General features: G+C 41.4%; 1 protein-coding gene and 1 long non-coding RNA gene across 3 annotated transcripts in view; one reads left to right on the plus strand and one right to left on the minus strand.

Annotated features, from left to right (window-relative positions):
• Trim39 (tripartite motif containing 39) lies at positions 1–16,282 on the minus strand. Of its 2 annotated transcripts, XM_026414344.2 has the most exons (8): positions 15,193–16,282; positions 14,436–14,952; positions 11,907–12,366; positions 10,578–10,673; positions 5,179–5,409; positions 3,774–3,796; positions 2,901–3,016; positions 1–1,982 (listed from the first exon to the last, which is right to left on the minus strand). In XM_026414344.2, the coding sequence occupies exons 3-8, from the start codon at positions 12,357–12,359 to the stop codon at positions 1,435–1,437; spliced, it is 1,467 nt and encodes a 488-aa protein (XP_026270129.1). In that variant the 5' UTR covers positions 12,360–12,366; positions 14,436–14,952; positions 15,193–16,282; the 3' UTR covers positions 1–1,434. The 2 variants fall into 2 exon arrangements, with proteins under 2 accessions (XP_026270129.1, XP_026270131.1); XM_026414346.2 differs by lacking the exon at positions 15,193–16,282 and having other exon boundaries at positions 1,890–2,008; positions 14,436–14,541.
• LOC144256644 (uncharacterized) overlaps positions 15,351–20,258 on the plus strand; it is a 27,198-nt gene continuing 22,290 nt past the window's right edge. The window contains exon 1 of the long non-coding RNA XR_013344178.1: positions 15,351–15,437. This is a non-coding gene — a long non-coding RNA (uncharacterized LOC144256644). The remainder of the gene's footprint in view (positions 15,438–20,258) is intronic.

Here is a 20,258-nt window from a genome sequence, read left to right on the forward strand (position 1 = left end):
TCACTTCAGTGGATCCTTTGTTCCATATTATTTTTACCAACCAAAGTATCTTGCCACAAAGAACCACAGTCAAGGCACAAAGGTAAGAGGAGGAAAGTGGACAGAGTCCTGTTGAGGTGGTAAGAGGAACTGAAATGCCCTCAGTAAAATGCAGCTTCTTGTGTCAGTCTTCTGTGAAGATTACCCAAGCAGCAGATATCCAAGATGTTTTAGTTTGGTTTGGCATGCATCTCTTTACCTTTTTTTGACAACATATATACCCTATAGGTTGTTTATTTTGGCCTAACATTAAAATGATTTACATTCAAAAAGGGGAATGGCAAAGGGTGAAGGATGGCAACAAACAAGCAAAAGGCTGTTGTGAACACTAGTTCCAGGCCAATGCACAGGCAAAAAGGAAGCTGCCTATCCAGCCCTTTCCTAAATGTACCCTGTCTTCAGGGTGAGAAAGACTCCCTTATCTTTCTTCCTTTCTGGCTTGGACACCTGAGCCAGGTGACAAGGCTAACGACTTGGGAATAGTTATTCAGTAACATTCTTTAAGGCCAGGGCTTTGGATAGATATACTTTTCTCTTTTCTCTAATACCTGACTCTCTGCTCTCCAAGTTCTTTTGGGAAAAGTGTAAGTGTAGCTGTGTCTTACACAATCTCTTCCCCTTGCCTCTGAAGAGGAACAGGCAGTGCAACTTCTTGGAGACCACCGACTGTGAGGAGGCAGGCAAACAGCCAGCAGAAGGCCAAGGTAGGGACAAAGGTTCTCCTTTATTCCCATCCTTTCCTTTTCTCCACATTCCTACCTCTGGCCAATCCTACTCACAATGGCAACCTTACCCTGGGAATAGAACACCGAAGAAACTTCCCTCTCCTTCATTGGTTTCTAGGAATCTGTTGCTTTAGTCCTCTTACCTGATCTTCTTTGTAATCTACTTTGATGTCCAAACTCTGCCTTCAGAAAAATTCAACTTCTAGACCCATGACAGCAATGGTCATTCATCTTTTTTCAATCTAGACGTACACCAACCCCTGTGATTTTCCTCAAAAAACAAGTCTATTCTGGGTCAAAGAAGTCCCTAAGGGTTTCTGTTTTCTCCTCCTACTTAAGCAAGTTAGACTCTCCCATAGACTTTTTGTTTCTGGAAGTCTCTCCTTCCTTCCCAACCTTTCCTTGTGCAATAGAAAACCTGATGGATGTCAGGGAGACATTCTCCTGGCAACCAGCTCCCCACGGTGAGGAGGGAGACATACCCGTGCTCCATCATGCAGCCCAGTCCTACCTACTCCTCCACACAAACCATCCCGGAGGCCAGAATGTTTCTCCAAGATGACTCAGGACTGGAACCAGGTAGACACCAAGACGTTCCAGCAGGACACAAGAAGGAAGGCCCATAGCTTTTGACCCTGCCTCACCCCAGTTAATCCCACATCTCAACCTGTCACTCCCAATCTGTTGGGGGCCTTATGGTAAGTGGTGCAGCATTCTTCCGACCAGCCCGGATGCCTGGGTAGAAGAGGGGCCAAAGTTTCTCAGTAAACGTATCAGTAAAGGTGTAGATATGAGAGCGGTCTGTGACGTTGTAAAATGATAGCGTGCCAGCCTCGTAGTCTAGGAATATGCCTACCCGCTTGGGTTTTACCTTGATGTGCAAAGGGGTAAAAGGTGTGGTGGTGGCTGCATACTTGTCCCCATTCCACAGCCGCACACGCCAGTAGCCAGTCTCAGGGAGTGGAGTCAGCTCGCCCTTTCGGCTCACAGAGTCCCGGCACACACCCACTGCCCAGTGGGTCTTGTCCCCCACCTCCACCTCCCAGTAGTGTCGACCTGAGGTGAAACCTTCAGTAGCCAGGACGCAAGGGTAGAAGGTGAAACGCTGTGGCGTGTCAGGGAGATCTCGGAGTCTTGTCTCCACAAACTTGACGCTTTTACGATCTTCTGACAGGACTAGGTTAGGATGAGCAGTCTCAGGGTCCAGGGTCACATCCGCTGGCGGGAGAAGCCAGAGTGGGGAGCTAGATGAGGATGGGAATAGCTAAACACCCCTGCCTCACTTTTTCAGCCTGCCTGTATATACAGAGCCTGGTCCCTTAAAGGTTCTCAGAACACCATGAGTTGGTTAACATTCTCAATTCATAGTGTCACCAAAGGAAAAGGAGGCAACAAAGGCTTCACTTTTCACCCTTATCCTAAAATAAACAGATAATGATCTCTTGACTCTGAAAGAAAAGTCTCTATGGGGATAGGTTCCTGTCCTTGTCTTTTCCTCATCTGATTTCTTCATTTGTCTCACTATATGGAAAAGTGCAAGGTGTGGTATGAGGGCCAGAATAGAAAGTGGAAGAAGAATCCAGAGCAAGTCAGCAGTATGGTCTAGGTTAGCATGTATCTGTTTTCTTGGAATGGTTCTGCTTTATGACTATTTTTCCTGCATAAATATTATGCTATTCCTGTTCATGCTCAGCATTGCCCCAGCTGAGACGGTAAATTCTATGGCCACTTCATCTGATGTCTTGGGTAAATTATTTAACCTTTCTGGGTCCCTATTTAGAAAAATGTAGATTTAGAAGTAGACGACATCTATGGCTTCCTTTCACTCAGAGTTCTGTGACTCAGGGTGAGACCGAAAGCCAACTAAAGGGGTGGAGGTAGGAGTGGGCACGAAATAATTGAAGCCCATATAAGGTAGGATTTAAAGACTTTTCTCTTGGGCTGGGGATGTGGCTCAAGCAGTAGCGCGCTCGCCTGGCATGCGTGCGGCCTGGGTTCGATCCTCAGCACCACATACAAAGATGTTGTTTCCACTGAGAACTAAAAAATAAATATTAAAAAAATTCTCTCTCTCTAAAAAAAAAAAAAAAAATTCTCTCTTTAAAAAAAAAAAAAAAAAGATTGGGAGCAACTCACCAATTAGCTGTTTAAGGATTTTCCTTAGGGCAAAGTATTGTCGGGGGAAATTGCTGAAGTTCTTTTCCAGCTCTATGGATACTGAAGTCACCTCCATGGTCTTCACCTTCTCACATCTAGGACAGATAGAAAGATAGGGGGAGAAAGGGCAGGGTCAGGGGATACCAGTCAAGTGAATATTCAGATGTCTTTAGGGAGAAACTAAAATTCTCCATCTTCCCACTTTCTATCTTCTCCCTGAAAACAACTGCTTTCTTGTGTTATCGGTGGAGAGCCATCTGCTCTCCTACACTGATACTTATCTTGAGAATAAACCTCTAAACTTACTTTTCTCTCTCTCTCTCTCTGTACTTGGAATCCAACCCAGGGCCTTAGGCACTCTACCACTATTTAACATCCCCAGCCCTTTTTGTATTTTATTTTGAGACTAAAGTTACTCAGGTTGGCCTTGAATTTACAATCCTCCTGCTTCAAGTAGCTGGGATTAATAGGCATGCCTCATGGTGCCCAGCATGGGGTATTCTTAGTATAAGATGATTATCATGCAAATGATAATCATCCTTCTTGCTTTCCCATCCCCTTTCTCCTGCCCTCTTGTTTTGACACAATTCCATCCACAGGTACAAGCAGAATATGGTTCTACATTATCATTGTCCTTACCAACCAAGTCCTGATGTTTAAAGGGGAAAAAGTAAGGAATTATTACTTTTAATGATTTGTTCTCTACCTGGCTTCATGGCTGCAATGAACCTCTCCCATGTCCTATCCAGATACTGCATGATTTTTCCCATCCTTACTACCCCAAATCATTATAATACCTTTAGTCTCTAAGCCAAGACCTAACTTACTCAGAAAGATATAAGAATCACTTACTTTTCCAGGGTACTTTTGACATCCTAGAGGAAATGAGAAAAGAAAGCAAGATTGGTCCTGGCATTCAAGCGTCCTGAAGGCAAAAGGTCCCCCCCCCCTTATCCCCAAAGTTCTAGATCTATAGAATAGGCACAGTGCAAACTGATAGTTATAATGCAAGGGTTAGAGTTCCAGAGGGATCTGAATACATCTCTCTTAAAATAATCTCCACTTTCAATTGTTGGTCATCCGGAAGCTTGGTAATTTATATCACTTCCAAATGGTTTCTTGTATGTTTGTCTTTACTCCTCAAGGACACTGGGAGCTCCCTGCAAGGTATACATATTGTGTCTCTCTTTACTCTGTTCCCCAAGTACCAATCACATACCTCAGTCTCCTCGAGAATCAGTACAGATAGTTCCAGATTGGTGGCATAGAACAAATCACACTTTCCCATTGTGGTTTGGTATTCCCTATCTGGCACGGGTTAATAAACAATAAGTGTGTGCCAACCCTGATTTGAGAATACTTGGGGTCCAGAAGACAAAGAAGACAAATTTCTGCCCTACAAGGATTTCCCAATTTAATGCAGAACATACATACATGAAAGGACGGCAATCAATACCAAGCAATACATAACATGCAGATAAACAACATACAATGAAGCTTCACTGATTCAAATGCTGGTATCCTGGTCTCTTAAGAAATATGTACCCTATAGCCTTACTAACATTATGCATCTTTTGAAGAGAACAAAACTATTTCAAACATTTAGAGGCATCATTAACATATCAAAAGCATTGTTATTATTTATACATATTTTCAAGTATCCTTTAAACTAACTTTCTTTTTAGCACTAGGTAAATCAAGTATTAGGATGAAAAAAGTAATGGAAACTATATTTACAAAATTTTTAATGCATAGTTTTTTACTACGTAGACTAGACTCCTCTCAAGGGTGATTTTTTTTTTCCTCTGGGACAAATTAAACACAAGGGCTGAGGATATAGCTCAGTTGGTAGAGTGCTTGCCTCTCACGCACAAGGCCCTGGGTTTAATGCCCAGCACCACAAAAATCAAAACAAAAACAAAAACAAAACAAAAAAAAATAAAAACAAAAACAAAACAAAACAAAAAAATAAAACAAAAACAAAAACAAAACAAAAAAATAAAAACAAAAACAAAAAACCCAAAAACAAATTAAGCACATAATTGTTGATGAGACATAAGAACACAAAAATGATTAGAAGGGGATGAGAAAAATCAGAGAAGCTTGCTGTAGAAAAAGATCCTCTGTGTAAGTCTGGAAGAAAGAATTGGACTTGGGGAAGTAGAGCAAGGGAGTGAGCACCCTTGGCTGACAGACTGGCCTGTGCAAAACTATACTGTGTTCCACCTGAGGGGCTATGCAGGGGCAAAGGTCGAACCTTAAGCATCTCGAAGCCTGACTGTAAGCACTTGCCCTCCACCTCCGCAGCCAAATGGGCCAGGTCCCGGCGCATGTCCCCAAGGTGAGCAGCATTTTCTCGAAGTCTTTGTAGAATGTCCTGTTCCTCCTCCTCTAGTCTTGAAAGCAATACCTGCTGTTCTTCATCCAGCCGCCTATGAAGCTCTTCAAACTCCTTTAAGATCTGCTGTCGACGACTCTCCACTAGTCTCTGAGGAAAGAGGATATTGTATTAGCAGGATCAGTGGGCTTGGGGGTAGCTTCTCCATGATCCACCAGGTACATGAATTTACAAAGAGTTCCAGTGTCATTGGAAATAAGTTAACAGGACACATTTTCTCTCTACTGAAATCTATAAAGAATGGTGCCATCACCCACTGATGACTTGATAGTGGAGTCCAGTGGGAAACTGATTTAATTATTTTTGCAGAACTGAGATTGAGCCCAGGGCACTTTGCTACTGAGCTACATCCCAGCCTTTTTACTTATTTATTTATTTATTTTTTTTAAAGAGAGAGGGAGAGAGAGGGAGAGAGGGAGAGAGGGAGAGAGGGAGAGAGAGAATTTTTAAAAATATCTATTTATTTTTTCTTAGTTCTTGGCAGACACAACATCTTTGTTTGTATGTGGTGCTGAGGATCGAACCCGGGCCGCACGCACGACAGGCGAGCGCGCTACCGCTTGAGCCACATCCCCAGCCCCTCAGCCTTTTTATTTTTAGACAACTCTTGCTAGTTGTCTAGGCTGACCTTGAATTTGCCAATCCTCTTGCCTCAGCCTCCTTAGTCACTGGGATTACAGGCATGCCATTACCATACCCAGCCTATTGAGAGATTACTAACTCTCCTTCCCATTATCTAAGAAAATTAAGTTTGTCAGTAAATAAACTTCTCAAAAGTTAATTTTCATGTTTTAATAAAATATATTGAAGATATAAGAAATCAATAATATAACATCTACTATTTATGAATACTAGAGATATTTCTGCTATTCCCAACTCTGAAGTTTATATAATCTGTTAACAAAGAGAAAGTAAAAATACTAGAAAATTAAGATAAGACTGTCATCATGTGTATATGGTAAGATATCTACTTGATAAAAAACAGAGAACTGGAAAACTATCACAAACTGTATGAGTTTAGTGGGTTGTTACAAAGCATATATGCAGATTTTAGAACTGAACCTGTTAAATAGTTTCAAGTTATTTCTGAGAATTGGTAGTTTTCATCCCAGAAACAGGTTATGGATGTTTTTTAGTAAATCAGTTGCTTGAAATTTGGAATATGCCTTCTGTTTGCCACCACATACATTTAAACCTCTAACACTCTTAGATTTGATAATGTAAGACTCCAACATCAGCCTTATCACTAAGGATTTCAGTGCATCCTCTCTCTTGTTCCTCCCTGAAATAAGAAATGATCTCCCCAATGGAGGATTCATGTGACCGATGAGGAGGCATCAACCCAAGAGGGAAAAGTAGAAGTAAGGCAGTGGATAAGGACTGAATGGCAGGACTAAGGGCAAAGACAGGGTGAGAATGTAAAGCTTAGGCTGGCCTTACGAGCCTGGCATTTCTGCACTGCAAGCTAGTTCCCAATGGAGGCTGACTAGTTCTAGTTCCAGGGCCACTTGCCGCTTCACTCTCTACTGCTGCATTCTCAAGTGCACACTAGAACAGAATATATTCTCATGTTTGCCATGGAGTAAGATACAGCCTGTGTGCCAGCATGTTTAGGGGTGCTATATAGGCAAAAGTTTAAAATTCCTAACAGTGGTAAATAGGAAGAAAGAAAAGATCCCCCGGCTCTTTAGATGGACAGAATGCCTTTATTTTATTTGTTTATTTATATGTGGTGCCGAGTATCGAACCCAGTGTCTCATACATGCTAGGCTAACACTCTACCACTGAGCCTCAGCCCCAGTCCCAGATTTCCCCTCTTTAAAACCCACCATCCCTTCTCTTTTTTCACTCTGTATTTGTAGGACAGTGGTTCTTAACAAGGGTGTCATGTCCCTCTAAGGATATTATTCCTCCAATGTGTGACAGACAATCCTACATGGTAAACTGTCTTGCATCATTTTTCTTTTTGGTACTGGGGATTGAACCCAAGGCCACTTAATCACTGAGTCACATCCCCAACCCTTATTATTCTGAGATAGGGTCTTGCTAAGTTGCTAAGGGCCTCACTAAGTTGCTGAGGCTGGCCTTGAACTTGCAATCCTCCTGATTTAGCCTTCCAAATCACTGGGATTATACGTGTGTGCCACCACACCCAGCTTCCTTCATCATTTTCTATGTTCTGCTGGATATTAAACATGTAGGTATGGACTTGAATGTCATTTTATGTAAACACACAGAGGAATTCTTACATGGTTTAAATATACCAGAATTTCCTGGGAATAACTAAACAAACTCATTAGGACTAGATCTTATTTTCTTAGAGCAATAACTAAACAAACTCATTAGGACTAGATCTTATTAGAGCTTTAGCAAAAGTCATTCTTTTGAAAAATCATGTCACCAAGAGCTGTTTGTGGAATGTGAGTCACATTACCACACATCTGCCTCAGTTTGAACAAGTATTTATTGTATTGTTTATGTCGCATGTAGGTGCAAGCTGACAACTATGCTATAGTGTCTTTCAGAGTTGTCATACCCAAATGTTATACATCATATTTTATTATAAATATGTCTATGGTATATCATATTACATTAGGATATAATAGTCTCTTTAAAATTATGTAGATAGATTAGTTCATCTATACTTTTCATTTTAGCATAGTTAATTACAAACTTGTTTTTTGCTGTACTGGGGATTCCTATACTCTCAACCTCTACCAACTATTTTTTTTTTTAATATTTATTTTTTTAGCTGTAGTTGTACTCACTCCCTCCCTCCCTTCCTCCCTTCATTTTTATGTGGTGGAGATGAGGGAAAGGGAAGAACACGAATTCTAATGGTCACAAAAAGAATATTTTCTGTGGTAGTTTAAGTGTTGACGAGGATATGGGGAAAAAGGCACACTCATACACTGCTGGTGGAACTGCAAATTGGTGCAGCCAATCTGGAAAGCACTATGGAGATTTCTTGGAAAACTTGGAATGGAACCACCATTTGACCCAGCTATCCCATTCCTTGTTCTAAACCCAAAGGACTTAAAAACACATACTACAGGGACCCAGCCATATTAATGTTTATAGTGGCACAATTCACAATAAGTAAATTGTGGAACCAACCCAGATGCCCTTCAGTAGATGAATGGATAGGAAACTTTGATATATCTATATATGTACACAATGAAACATTACTCAGCATTAAAAGAGAATAAAATTATGGCATTTGCAGATAAATGGATGAAGTTGGAGAATATAATGCTAAGTGAAATAAGCCAGTCCCCCCTAAAAAAGGCCAAATGTTTTCTTTGATATGAAGATGCTGACTCATAATGGTGATTGGTGGGAGGGAGCATGAGAGAAATGGAGGAACTTTAGATAGGGCAAAGGGGAGGGAGGGGAAGGGAGGGGACAAGAGGGTAGGAATAATGGTGGAATGAGCTAGACATCATTACTCTAAGTACATGTATGAAGTCACGAATGTTGTGAAAATACTTTGTGAGTAATCAGTGACTTAAAAAGAGTTTTATTTTTGTGATAAAAATTTGTTCAAGTTTTTAAAAACCTGAATGTTTGTTTTGGTAAAATATATGAAGCACTAAATAATAATAATTGCTTTCTGTTGAAATATTATCATTCATTATTAAATAATTAGTGTTTTTACTTTAAAACCCATGTTTAATTTCTGGTGATCCCTGAATTTCCACTCTAAATACTTATTACTTCTTCAGGAAACCTTTAACAAAGTTAGATTTCTATGCTGTCTTCCTCCCCTCCCCACCCATGTTCTGGTACTGAGGTTGATTGAGCTCAAGGGTGCTCTACAACTGAATTACATTCTAGCCCCTTTTATTTTGAGACAGGGTCTTAAGACCTAGGCTGGCCTTGAACTTGTGATCCTTCTGCCTTAGCCTCTCTAGTAGCTGAGATTATAAGGTGTGTGCCACTGTGCCTTACCTATATTATTGTCTTATGAACTTGCAGCTGTGCTTTTTGTGCTATGTCATTATTTATTTTCTCCACCTGACTTTAAACTCAGGAGGACAGGGACTGTGTTTTTGTTCATCATTATTTTATAATGTCAAATATAGGCCTTGGCCTATACCAGGAGCTAAATAAATACTTACTGATTTACAAAGAACTAGTGTCCCTGATTTTGCCACTTAATGGATACATGATGTTGGACTAGAAAAAGCCTCTTTTTCTCTAGTGTAAACTGGGGGTAATAATCTTTACCTTACAGAGTATCTAAAATTACCCATGTTAAAAATGGCCTTAGGATCTTCTTCTTCTATTTGTCATCTAACTTTTCTATATCCCAATGTCTCAAGTGTGGCCTGAACTCTTAGACTTCCAACTTGGGAAGAACCCTAAGATTTTTTTAAAAAAGTATTTATTTCTTAGTTGTAGTTGGACACAATACCTTTTATGTAGTGCTGAGGGCCTTGCACGTGCTAGGCAAGCACTTTACCGTTGAGCCATAACCCCAGCCCAGAACCCTAAGATTTAGTATGACCTTATAAATTTGGAAAGCCATGGACTTCCAATGAATTAATGCACAGAACTAATATTAGTTACATTTGTTACTACTCATTATTTACCATCCAATAGAAGAAATAACTTAGACATCAAAATGCCATTCTACAAATAAGATAATGCTATGAAAAAGATGCAAAATTGTATAAAATTTAATAAAACTAATTTCTGAAGAGCCATGAAAGTCCTAATAGGAAGTAGCTTTTATTCTAACTGAAGGATGGACAGGATTCTTCTATAGGTGAAGGATGGGGAGGGGAAGGACATTCTAGGAATAAACCTGCATTTTCTACCTTACTTGAGTTACTTGAATGTGGTCCAGATGTCACCAGGCAGTTTTAGGAGCTGTTAGTCAGCTCCTTTTAACCTTCTCCCTTGTGAATCTTCCAAATTCTTCTCTCCTCAAAGAAAGTCCTATCCCTACCTTCTTAGCAATCTCTTTCGCTTAATGAAAAAAAGGAGATAAACAGACAAGAACTCCCTCAATTTACCAGATTAGATATCTTGTTTTATCCTTCATTGCTTACATTCTTTTCCTCAATTCTTAATTCATGACAAGTAATTTAAGTACAGTATTTAGTGACAATAAAGTGTAATAAATTATCATCATTTTTGAGAGAACAGCATTTTTCTAATATACTGGAACCAGTGGATTAAACAATGTGTAGTTAATTCCCTCATTTACAAATACTTTGTAAAACAACATGAATGGGATTGCCTGTCTTTACCTTGAGTTCTCCAGGCTTCTTCTCCTCAGAGGACTTGCATCGAGTGATCTCCTGTAGCTTCTGCTCCAGGGGCTCTAGGCACTTCTGTAGTTTTTCCTGAGGGTTAGGGAGGAAGTGGGAGAGATAACATTTGGGGTTGGTTGGTATATCCACTGCTCAAGAGGTTAACCCATTTTTTAAAAAATTTCTTCTTCTTCTTTTTTTTGTATGTGCTGGGGATCAAACTCAAGTTCTTGCACACACTAGGTAAGTGCTCTACCACTGGGCCATATCCCCAGCTCCAACATTTGTTTTAAACCATTTGTTTGCTTTCTATCAGTTTTACCATCTCTTGATCCAACTCTCTTTGTAGACAACAATTTGAGATGTCAACTTCTTGGAGATCCCTCCTCCTGCTACAGCTTAGCCCTAATTCATCCTGCTTACCCAACTTCCTCCCACTGAATCAGATATAGTTGTCTAGCTCTCATCAATTCTGTGTCCTTCCCTATCCATTTTCTTATGGACAACTAACTGCCTATTATTGCTGGGGATCAAAAGTAGGGCCTTGTGCATATTAAACACACACTCTACCACTGAACTACATCCCCAGCCCCAAGCAATCTCCAGATTGCTGAGAATGTAGGTTTGTTCCTGGGATGTCCTTTTCCACCCCATCTTTTGTACCCTGATACCCTTCTTTAAATCTATCCTCCTATCTAAATCTACCCACTTAATTATTATTATTACTTGATTATTATACATATACATATATAGTAATATATTATAAATTACCTTAATTCTCTTGCTTCCAGATTTCATTAATATAATTAAGTATGTGATGAAGACACTAAAATCTTTAGTTTCTATTTCTCAAACATTTACCCTGTGTCCCAGCAGTAAGTCTGACAAGGCGCCACGTTACCCATTATCTGGGGAAGATGCAAACAACACACTAGAGTTCAACTTTGTATCAGTCTAAAGTAATGTTACCTATTCCCAATACCGATGGGAAAACAAGTATCCCGAGCAGCGAGGCAGAATGAAGAAACCAGAATACTTTTCAGTTCTTCCCAATCTGATCTTTGCCACAGGTTTCACTCACTTATGAAAAATATGATATACTCCAAGGACACACATACCAAATATTCATCCATGACTCTTCATGCAGAGGACAACTGATCAGATGTACTGTGTACCCCCATTTATGTAGCTACGAGAGGAACTACATAATGAGGACCAGATGTAGTCTTGTCCTCAGGAACTTAAGTTCCTCTACCCAAAGAGTATGCCATTCTCTGCTGCTCCTCCCTTCTTTCCCACATTGGTATCAGGTGTCTGGTGGCCCACCTTATATTCCTGTGTAGCATCGTCCAATGGCACGACAGTGTGGGCCCGGTGGGTATGGGAAATTGCACATATCAAACATACGGCCTCCTGGTCCTCATAGCAGAAGAGGCTGAGGGCCTCGTGGTGCTGGGGGCAGAGGCTCTCATCCCGGATCTTCCGCTTGACAGCTTGGAGCTGCTTGGCAATTTCCACCATACTGCCTAGTTGGCGATTAGGCCGAAGACTGCGGTAACGGGATGTCTTCCGACAGACAGGACAAGGGAAGTCCCTCTCTAGGTCCTCCCACCAGCGGGTGATGCAAGCTTTGCAGAAGTTATGCCCACATTCAATGATGACAGGCTCCTTCAGATACTCCAGGCACACAGAGCAGCTTGCCTCAACTTGTAAGTTCTCCAGAGCTGCAGCTGTGGAGGCTGCAGAGGCCCCGGCCTCTAACAGGCTTGTCTCTGCCATTATTTAACTTGGGGATGGGTACGGAGACAGAGAAAGGAAAAATATTAGTTGGAGGATGAATTTTTTTTTTTTTGCATCTCTGGATTGATATTTATCCCCAGGTTAAACCTTAACTCTAGATTTAACCCCAACTTGGTATTTTCCATCTTCTCTTCCACTATATACAATCTCTTTTTCTCCATTTCTCAATTTGATGACTCTCAGTCTTTGACCTAAGTTTTACTTTTTCCCCCTCTTCAGCAAACTGACACACAACTCCCATCTCTCTTCTCTTTTATTTCTGTTTCCTCTTGTTAGAAACATGAGTTTCCTTGAACTCTAGCCCAGCATACTTCTGGTCCAGTCTCACCCTACTTGTGTCTTAGAAACAGTAGTTCCAGATCATTGCATCTTAGTTTGAGATTTTATCCTAACAAACAGAAGAGGAGCATAGGAATGAAAAAGTGCCACATAAGTCGAGATATTAAGATTTCTTAAATTAGGTATATTCTAAAGTTTAGTGTCACATAAGAGTTAAGAGTTCACTGGAGCTTTAGCTTGATTCTCTGTCATTCCTGTTTCAAAGGGTAATAAACTGAATGCGTTAGGCAAAGGTAACAATCTCCTCTTTTAAGGAATGTTTGAAATTATTCTTCCTTTTACCAGGACTAGCCTAGAGGAAGAAGTGTGTCCTCTTCTTGGAATGAAATCTTTCATTTCTACTTGTGTGTATTTGAATATCTGGAACTGCTGAAAAGTGATAAATGTATAGCAACTCTATTAAAGAACACACCACTGAGCCTAGGGCAATAACTTCTTTGAAGAAAGAACTTTGGAGTCTATTCAAAATATTCAGTGGTGACTTCAAAATAGCTACTGATAACTAATTCCTTGGACATACTGTATCTGCAACTAATAGCCTTTGGAGCGTTGGAATTAAAAGAAAAGTAACGAGACAATCAAATCGCCTTCAGGTGAAGTCTCAGTGTTGGAAATGCATCAGGATAATTTATAAAACAGAAAACTAGTCCCCCACTCCATCTCTAAAACATCAACACTTTTATACATGGAGTAAGCTGATTTCTCTAGTCCTGTAACCCCTCTGCCCTCCACACCACACCCAAGAGACCCACCAAAGGAAAGAAATTTGGTAGGTTTATGCACAGACAGAGAAGTGACTACGTAATGAGTTGGATTAACAATTATTGTTTCTGTATAATGACGTGGGAAGTGTTTAATTTGGAGTTGGAGCTGGTAAATTATTTGGGCCATAATTTCTGCCCTCAATATCAAGAGAGAAGTTGGGCTGGATGATTTTTCTCCACTCATTAGAATCCAACTTTGACTAGTCTGCTCCTTCCCCAGTCTTCTTGACATTAGGTGGCCTCCTGACCTGGATGAATTGATTCTATGCACATTTAGAGACCAGGATGGATCCAGACTGGCAAAGTGGTGGGAAAGAGAAATAAGGAATGCATTAGGGAAGAATAGACGACTTGGAACTGGGGGAATACAGTGGAGAGGACAGCGAGTGTTAGGCCCTGGGTGCCTCTGGGTTGGTCTTTCCTATTCCTCATGTCTCAGGAGAAGGACAAACTTCAGGGACGTCCTCATTTTGTTTCTATTACTGTTCAGGTTCCACCTTGTGACCCTCACATGAGGGTGGTCCACAACTCTGTCCCACCCCCATCTCCGTGGTCTCCGGCCATATCTGGGGCGGGGAAATTGGAGAGGTGAAAGAGGAAACGTCGTGGTTGTCGGGGAGGGAGGGGTGCGTGTCCAGGTGAGAAAGAGGTGTGACGTGAAGGTGGGATGCCAGCCGCTCTGACGCAGCCGAGACCCGCGGTGACGGCGTCAGTTTCACCCGGGGAGACTAGCGGCAACGGGACGGGGGAACAGCGGGGTAGCCAAGCAACGCCGGACGCGCTGACGTCGCCGGGGCGGCAAAACGTCCGCCCGGGCCCTAGGCGGGCGGAGGCAGCTGTGGTTACGTGCGGGGGGCCGGTGACGCAGTTGCCGGGCGCTGGGACGCGGCGTGCAGAGCCGGCAGGTGTGGGCAGGCACCCGGCCTAAGCGCGGCAACGGGACAGCACCTACCTTCCCGGCTTCGGGTCCGGGAGTACGGGGCGCGGAGCCGCCGGAGAGCTGCCTCCCTCCTTCCTCCTCCCCTCGCCCCCGCCCCGCGGCGCGACACACAATACTCGCCGGAAGCGGAAGCGGCGCTGCGCGGAGACTCGTGTCAGTGGAAGCCCGGGTATCTGCGGGCTAACGCGCGAGGGCCTAGCAGTGCCTGCGGAAGAGGAAGGAGCGGGGCCGGAGTTGAGGGCCAGCAGGAGTCGTCAAGGGTGAGAAGGTACCCGGAGCTGCAGGTAGCTGAAATGCCGGCGTCCAGATGACCTGAGGACTCCTCCGGAGATAGAGGACCGCGCATGCGCGTGATGGAAAGCTGAAGCCCATTGCTCGCTGGGCGCCGTACCGCCCAGGTTGGCGGAGCTGTTCTGTCCAGGTTGCGGGCCTGGACTCTGGCCAAGCGATGCTGATCCTGGTGAGGCTGGAAGTCGTCGAGGCCCAGATTGTGGGCTTTCGGCCACACTTTTCCTCTCTTCGGGTCAGTCTGGGGAAAGGATGGTTATTTAAGGCGGTGGCCAATTGCGTGGCGGACCTGCGGTCTCAGCTGGCACGTCACTTCCGACTAGTTGAGATTTAGCCTTTTAATGTTTAAGGAGCAGGTAGGCTCTTCCCATGGCAGGCTTCCGATGCCCCTTGTTGCCCCTTCTTGGCGAGCTTTATCGAAATTGACTGCCTCTTCTGGGATGGAAGCTACTAGAGCGGATATCGCGACTCTGCTGCTCACCTTTATATCCTTAGCTTCTCGCTCGGTGTCCAACCGCCCCAGGCGCTCAGTAAAACTTAACCGGGTGAGCGCCAAGGCCCATTCTTTCCAATTTTAGGGCTAAGTTCTTCCATAATAGCAGACGATACTTGCGAGGGAGACACAAGACTTTTGCATCATGGTTTCTCTGCTTTGCTCTCCCGCGGCTGGATCTTCGAAGATCTGATTTTGGAAGAAGTGAGGCAAGGGGAAGTCTGCTGGTTGAGGTAGGTGGAGTTGGGGAGGAGTTAATGCTGGGAGGGGTGTGACAATGCTGGTAGCAAAGGTAGTTTGCCTCTTCTGCCTTCCATAGCAGCAAGCAGAATGTTTGAAAGAGATAAGCAAATGTTAGTGTTTAGGGAAAAAGTGGTTCTATTTGTTCCTGTGTAAGTTTTGTGATTCTGCTTTCATCAAACACCGTGTTGTTTTTAACCTCCTGTCAGAAACTGTTATTGCAGAAAACATCATCACATTTCCAAGGTGTAAAGATTTTAGCATCACACATGCTAATTACAACAGGCCTATTTTTTTCTGACCTTTTCTTCTTCTTGCTCTCCCTTGGCTTCTGTCTCTGTGTCTGTCTCTGGTAGCTAACAACTTGAAGATTAAACTCGAGAAAAATACATTTATTAACTTTTTTTCTGCGTTGCTAGTTTGGCTACTAGGGATTATAACAGCAGTACATAAACACCTGAATTCATAGGTAAGGCAGTTTGAAAGACATTAATTGGGCAGTCAGTCTTGACTTAGGTTTGACTTGGAGGGGTTGTGAGGCAGCTGAGATTTGAGTTCTGGTTTTGATATGTTAATTTGTAACATTTAAATTTGTAAGCCCTTCTTTCTGGCTTCCTGTTCATAGGGGACCAGGAATGTTTAAGGAAATTACCAGAGGTTGTGCATTCCTAAAGACTATTAAGAATGTGCTTGACTGGAGACAGATTATTAAAGGAATTTTATACTGAATATGGAAGGAAAAAGGGGAGAATGTTTTGGTAAAATTAAAAAAATTATGAAGATTATGTAGTATGATATAGAACAGAGGTTGGCAAATTTTTCCTATAAAGAGAATGTCTTTTTTGTCCTTTCATCCCATACTCAACTATCTTTATAATGTAAAAACATCATTAGATAATATGAATAAAATATAATATGATGAAATGAATGAGCTTGGCTGTGTTTCAATAAAACTTTGTAGATGCTGAAATTTGAATTTTATATAATTTTCATGTGTCACAAGACATTTTCTTTTTCACTCCTTAAAAATATAAAAATGATTTTTAGCTTCCAGGCCATACAAAGGCAGATAGTGGACCATAGTGATCCACTGAATAATAGTGAAGAATTCTATATTTTTCAAGAGAGAATAATTGGGAAAGAAGGTAAACATGGTGCTGTGATCTGTTATTTCCATCTGTCTCTTTACTTACATACAAAATAATAAAAGAATTTTGAGATTCTACCACGAATTTGTTTTGTCCTTTGGATTTGTAACAGTACCAAGATACAAGTATATTCTTTCAATAAAGAAGGGTATTCCTTCTTTAAAAAGGGATTTTAGTTCAGGAAAACTGGAATAACACACTGAGTCTTAATGCTGATTTATACCAAGAGATTTCTAACACAGGAATAGACAAAAATGAACTATATTAATGAGATGAAAGGTAACTTTTAAAAATTAAATATATGGTGTAAATATTGTTTTTATATCAGGAAAGGACAACAGAAGAGATGAAGCCATTGGATTTTTTTATAGAAAGATACATGAGTTGTGAGGGTAAATAACTGGCTAAGGTGGAAAAGGTGAGGTGGAAAAGGTGAGATGGAGGTGGGTAGGGTTTAACTATCCAGACTTTGAGATTCTTATTCAGGAAAAGGCAAAGCATCTCATGTCCCCCTACCATTTTGTTCTGTTATGCTCGAATTTGGGACCCCCTAAAGACCACCAGAGACCAAGATCGATGTAAGCAGCAAAGAGGTGTTTATTGGGAACTAGCTCCATCCTCCGTGCATACAGCAACGGGTGACGCTGAGAGGCCCCAGCCCAGGGTTTGCAGCAGTTTTATACACTCTTTGGGGGAAAGCAGGGACTTCACATACATCATAGCATCTCTTAGGAAATCATCACACACTGCGGGAAAACCATAAAACAACTCTAAAACATGATTAGTACATTCACTGGTGGGAACAAGGTGGGTAAGGGTGATTGGTAAGTACAAGAGGGGGATTCCTTTGAATTGATTGGTTTAAGCCATGAGGGGAGTACTGCTGAACTACGTGGTTTCCCAACATGTTATCAACCACCATAATCTACTGGGAGGGTCATCTGGCATCCCAGGTATTTTCCCTGTTTCATGCTGATTGGTGGCTGCTAGGGGGTTGCTATGGGTCCCCACCTAGCCTGAGTCAAGGCTACCTGCCACAGGCAGATCTCTCCTGTATATATGTGCCTAGGAGTGCTCTGTGGATCTTTCCAAGGACAAGGGTCACGCCCCCTTCCTTGGACAGGCTTTGCTCATCATTCAGTTTTGTGTATGCATCTATTTATATATAAACCAGTATATTATGAGACAGATTAATCCCCTCTTGTCTGTGGTTTCACTTTCTGTTTTTCATTTATCTGTGGGCAAATGTGGTCTGAAATTATTACATGGAAAATTCTAGAAATAATGTTTCAAATTGTGTACCATTCTGAATAGTGTGATGAAATTTCATGTTGTCTTGTTCCCAGGGAATGTGAATTATCCATATGACATGTATACTGCATGGACTACCCACCCCATTAGTCACTTACTATCACCTCAGTTATCAGATTAACAGAGGAGTGTGACATTGTAAAAGTTATATGTAAGTAATCCTTGCTTTACTTAATAATGGCCACAAAGTGCTTCATTTAAATGAAAATGGAAGTTCTCAACTTACTAAGAAACAAAAGAAGCAAGATCCAATGCTTAGGTTGCTAACATTCATAGTAAGATGGAATCCTCTGAATTTTTTTTTTTTATAAATTTGTTGTTGTTGTTGGAGATGGACACAATACCTTTGCTTTATTTATTTATTTTTACGTGGTGTTGAGGATTAAACCCAGTGCTTCACAGTTGCCAGGCAAGCGCTTTACCACTGAGCCATAATCCCAGCCCCTCCTGAACTTTTTTTTTAATATTTATTTTTTAGTTTTAAGTGGACACAATATCTTTATTTTACATTTATGTGGTGTTGAGGATTGAACCCAGTGCCCCACACTTGCCAGGCAAGCGCTTTACCACGGAGCCACAACCCTAGCCCCTCCTGAACTTTTGAAGAAGCAAAATTCTTGCTAGTTTTACTTTTGCATCTCAATCTGTAAAATTTCAGCCACATCGTGTGTTTAGTGCTTAATTACCGTGGAAAAGGCATTAGATTTGTGATGGAAGACATGAATGGGAAACGTGATTAAAGGCAATGTGTTCAGTCAGAGCACTGATCTTATATGAACTTGAGCAAGGGGATCCCCTGAAAGGAGTGATATCATGGGGTTTTATCCACTGGGGGTCTTGGAGCATATGGAATATATCCCGTCCCCTAATAAGGAGAGGGCAACTGTCATCTGTTTACCTGCAGGGGAGCTAGTGATGATATTGATGATATTTTCATATTAAAATGTATTCATTTATTATTTTTTCAAACTTTTCTTGGTAGATAAGAATTTACTTAGTTTCCTATTGATTGTTACTTCATTTTCATTTCTGCTTTAGTTTTTTTTTTCTATTTTCTTTTTGTTGCTACAGCAGTGTTACAATAAAAATTCCCCTGAACATATGTCCTTAATGTGTGTTGGATTTATTTCTGTGAGAAAGATTCTTATTGGAATGTATTACATATTTCTAGTTGTACATGTTGCCATATTGCTTTTTCAGAAGGCTGTTCACTTTTACATTTCCTGACAGTAGTGTATGAGCCTGGCCCCTTCCCACCTCCCCAGCCAAGATAGGTATTATCTGTATTTTGTTGTTGTTGTTTGCTTGTTTGATATTGATGTCTATGTTTTTATTTTTTCTACAGCTAGTAAAGAGAAGTCTTAGTTGCTTGAATTGCATTTTCTCTTTAGTAATTAAAAATTTAATTTTTAGTTGTAGATGGACACAACAATACTTTTATTTTATTTATTTATGTGGTGCTGAGGATCGAACCCAGTGCCCCACGCATGCCAGGCAAGAGCTCTACCACTGTGAGGATGGCCTTAGGCCTGAGCCTAAGCAACTCCATTCTAAAATTTATTTTTAAAAACTCCAGTTTGAAACCTCTAGTCTTACTAGGCATGCCTAATGGAGTCCTCCAGTGTGGCCTTCTGGCACAAACAAGTCACTTTTCACCCTGATAAACTCAATAGTGAAGCCTCTGGTAGGCTGTCTAAGAGGGAAATGTGAAAAGATCAGGGTGGGGATGACAAGACCAGATGTTTTAACCCCAGGGTAAATGATATCACTGAGAAATCCCATGGCATCTGATAAAGGATTGAAAGGAGGGGGTCAAATGCCCCCAAATTTGGTATAAATAATAGAGCAAATGAACAGACATTTAGCCAGCTGATAATGATGCCCTCATGCTGAGAGCCTGACTAGGACCTGGACTGACATCCCAACACTTTTCATCATTTGCTGATCCTCTGCGTTTTCCTCACCGCTCTCAAACTCTACAGCCACATCTTGACCCTGGTGAGAGCAGTCAGCTCCACCCCAGGAGAAGCCTACCTTAATTCCTGATCTAGTCACCATGGTCTAAGTGAGTGTGTATCTTCTGGACTTAAAGCCTAAGGCTTAAGACTTTTGTTCTGACACTTGAACTTAGCATGCAGAGGGAAAGTCTGTCATTAGCCTGTCATGATTAAGTGTGTTTGCAGTGCTTAAAATTAATCTAGAATTGTTTGCTGTGAATTAATTAATCTAGAATTGTTTGCTATGAATTGATTATGTCTGTTGCAGTGCCTAGCATTAAGGATTGTCGTTTTCTTTTTTTTTTTTAAAGGAAGAAAGCAACTTTGACATTCTCACTTTAAAAAATCTCCATGTGAT

This window comes from Urocitellus parryii, chromosome 8 (assembly GCF_045843805.1).
Source record: "Urocitellus parryii isolate mUroPar1 chromosome 8, mUroPar1.hap1, whole genome shotgun sequence".
In the NCBI taxonomy this organism is placed as follows: Eukaryota; Metazoa; Chordata; class Mammalia; order Rodentia; family Sciuridae; genus Urocitellus; species Urocitellus parryii.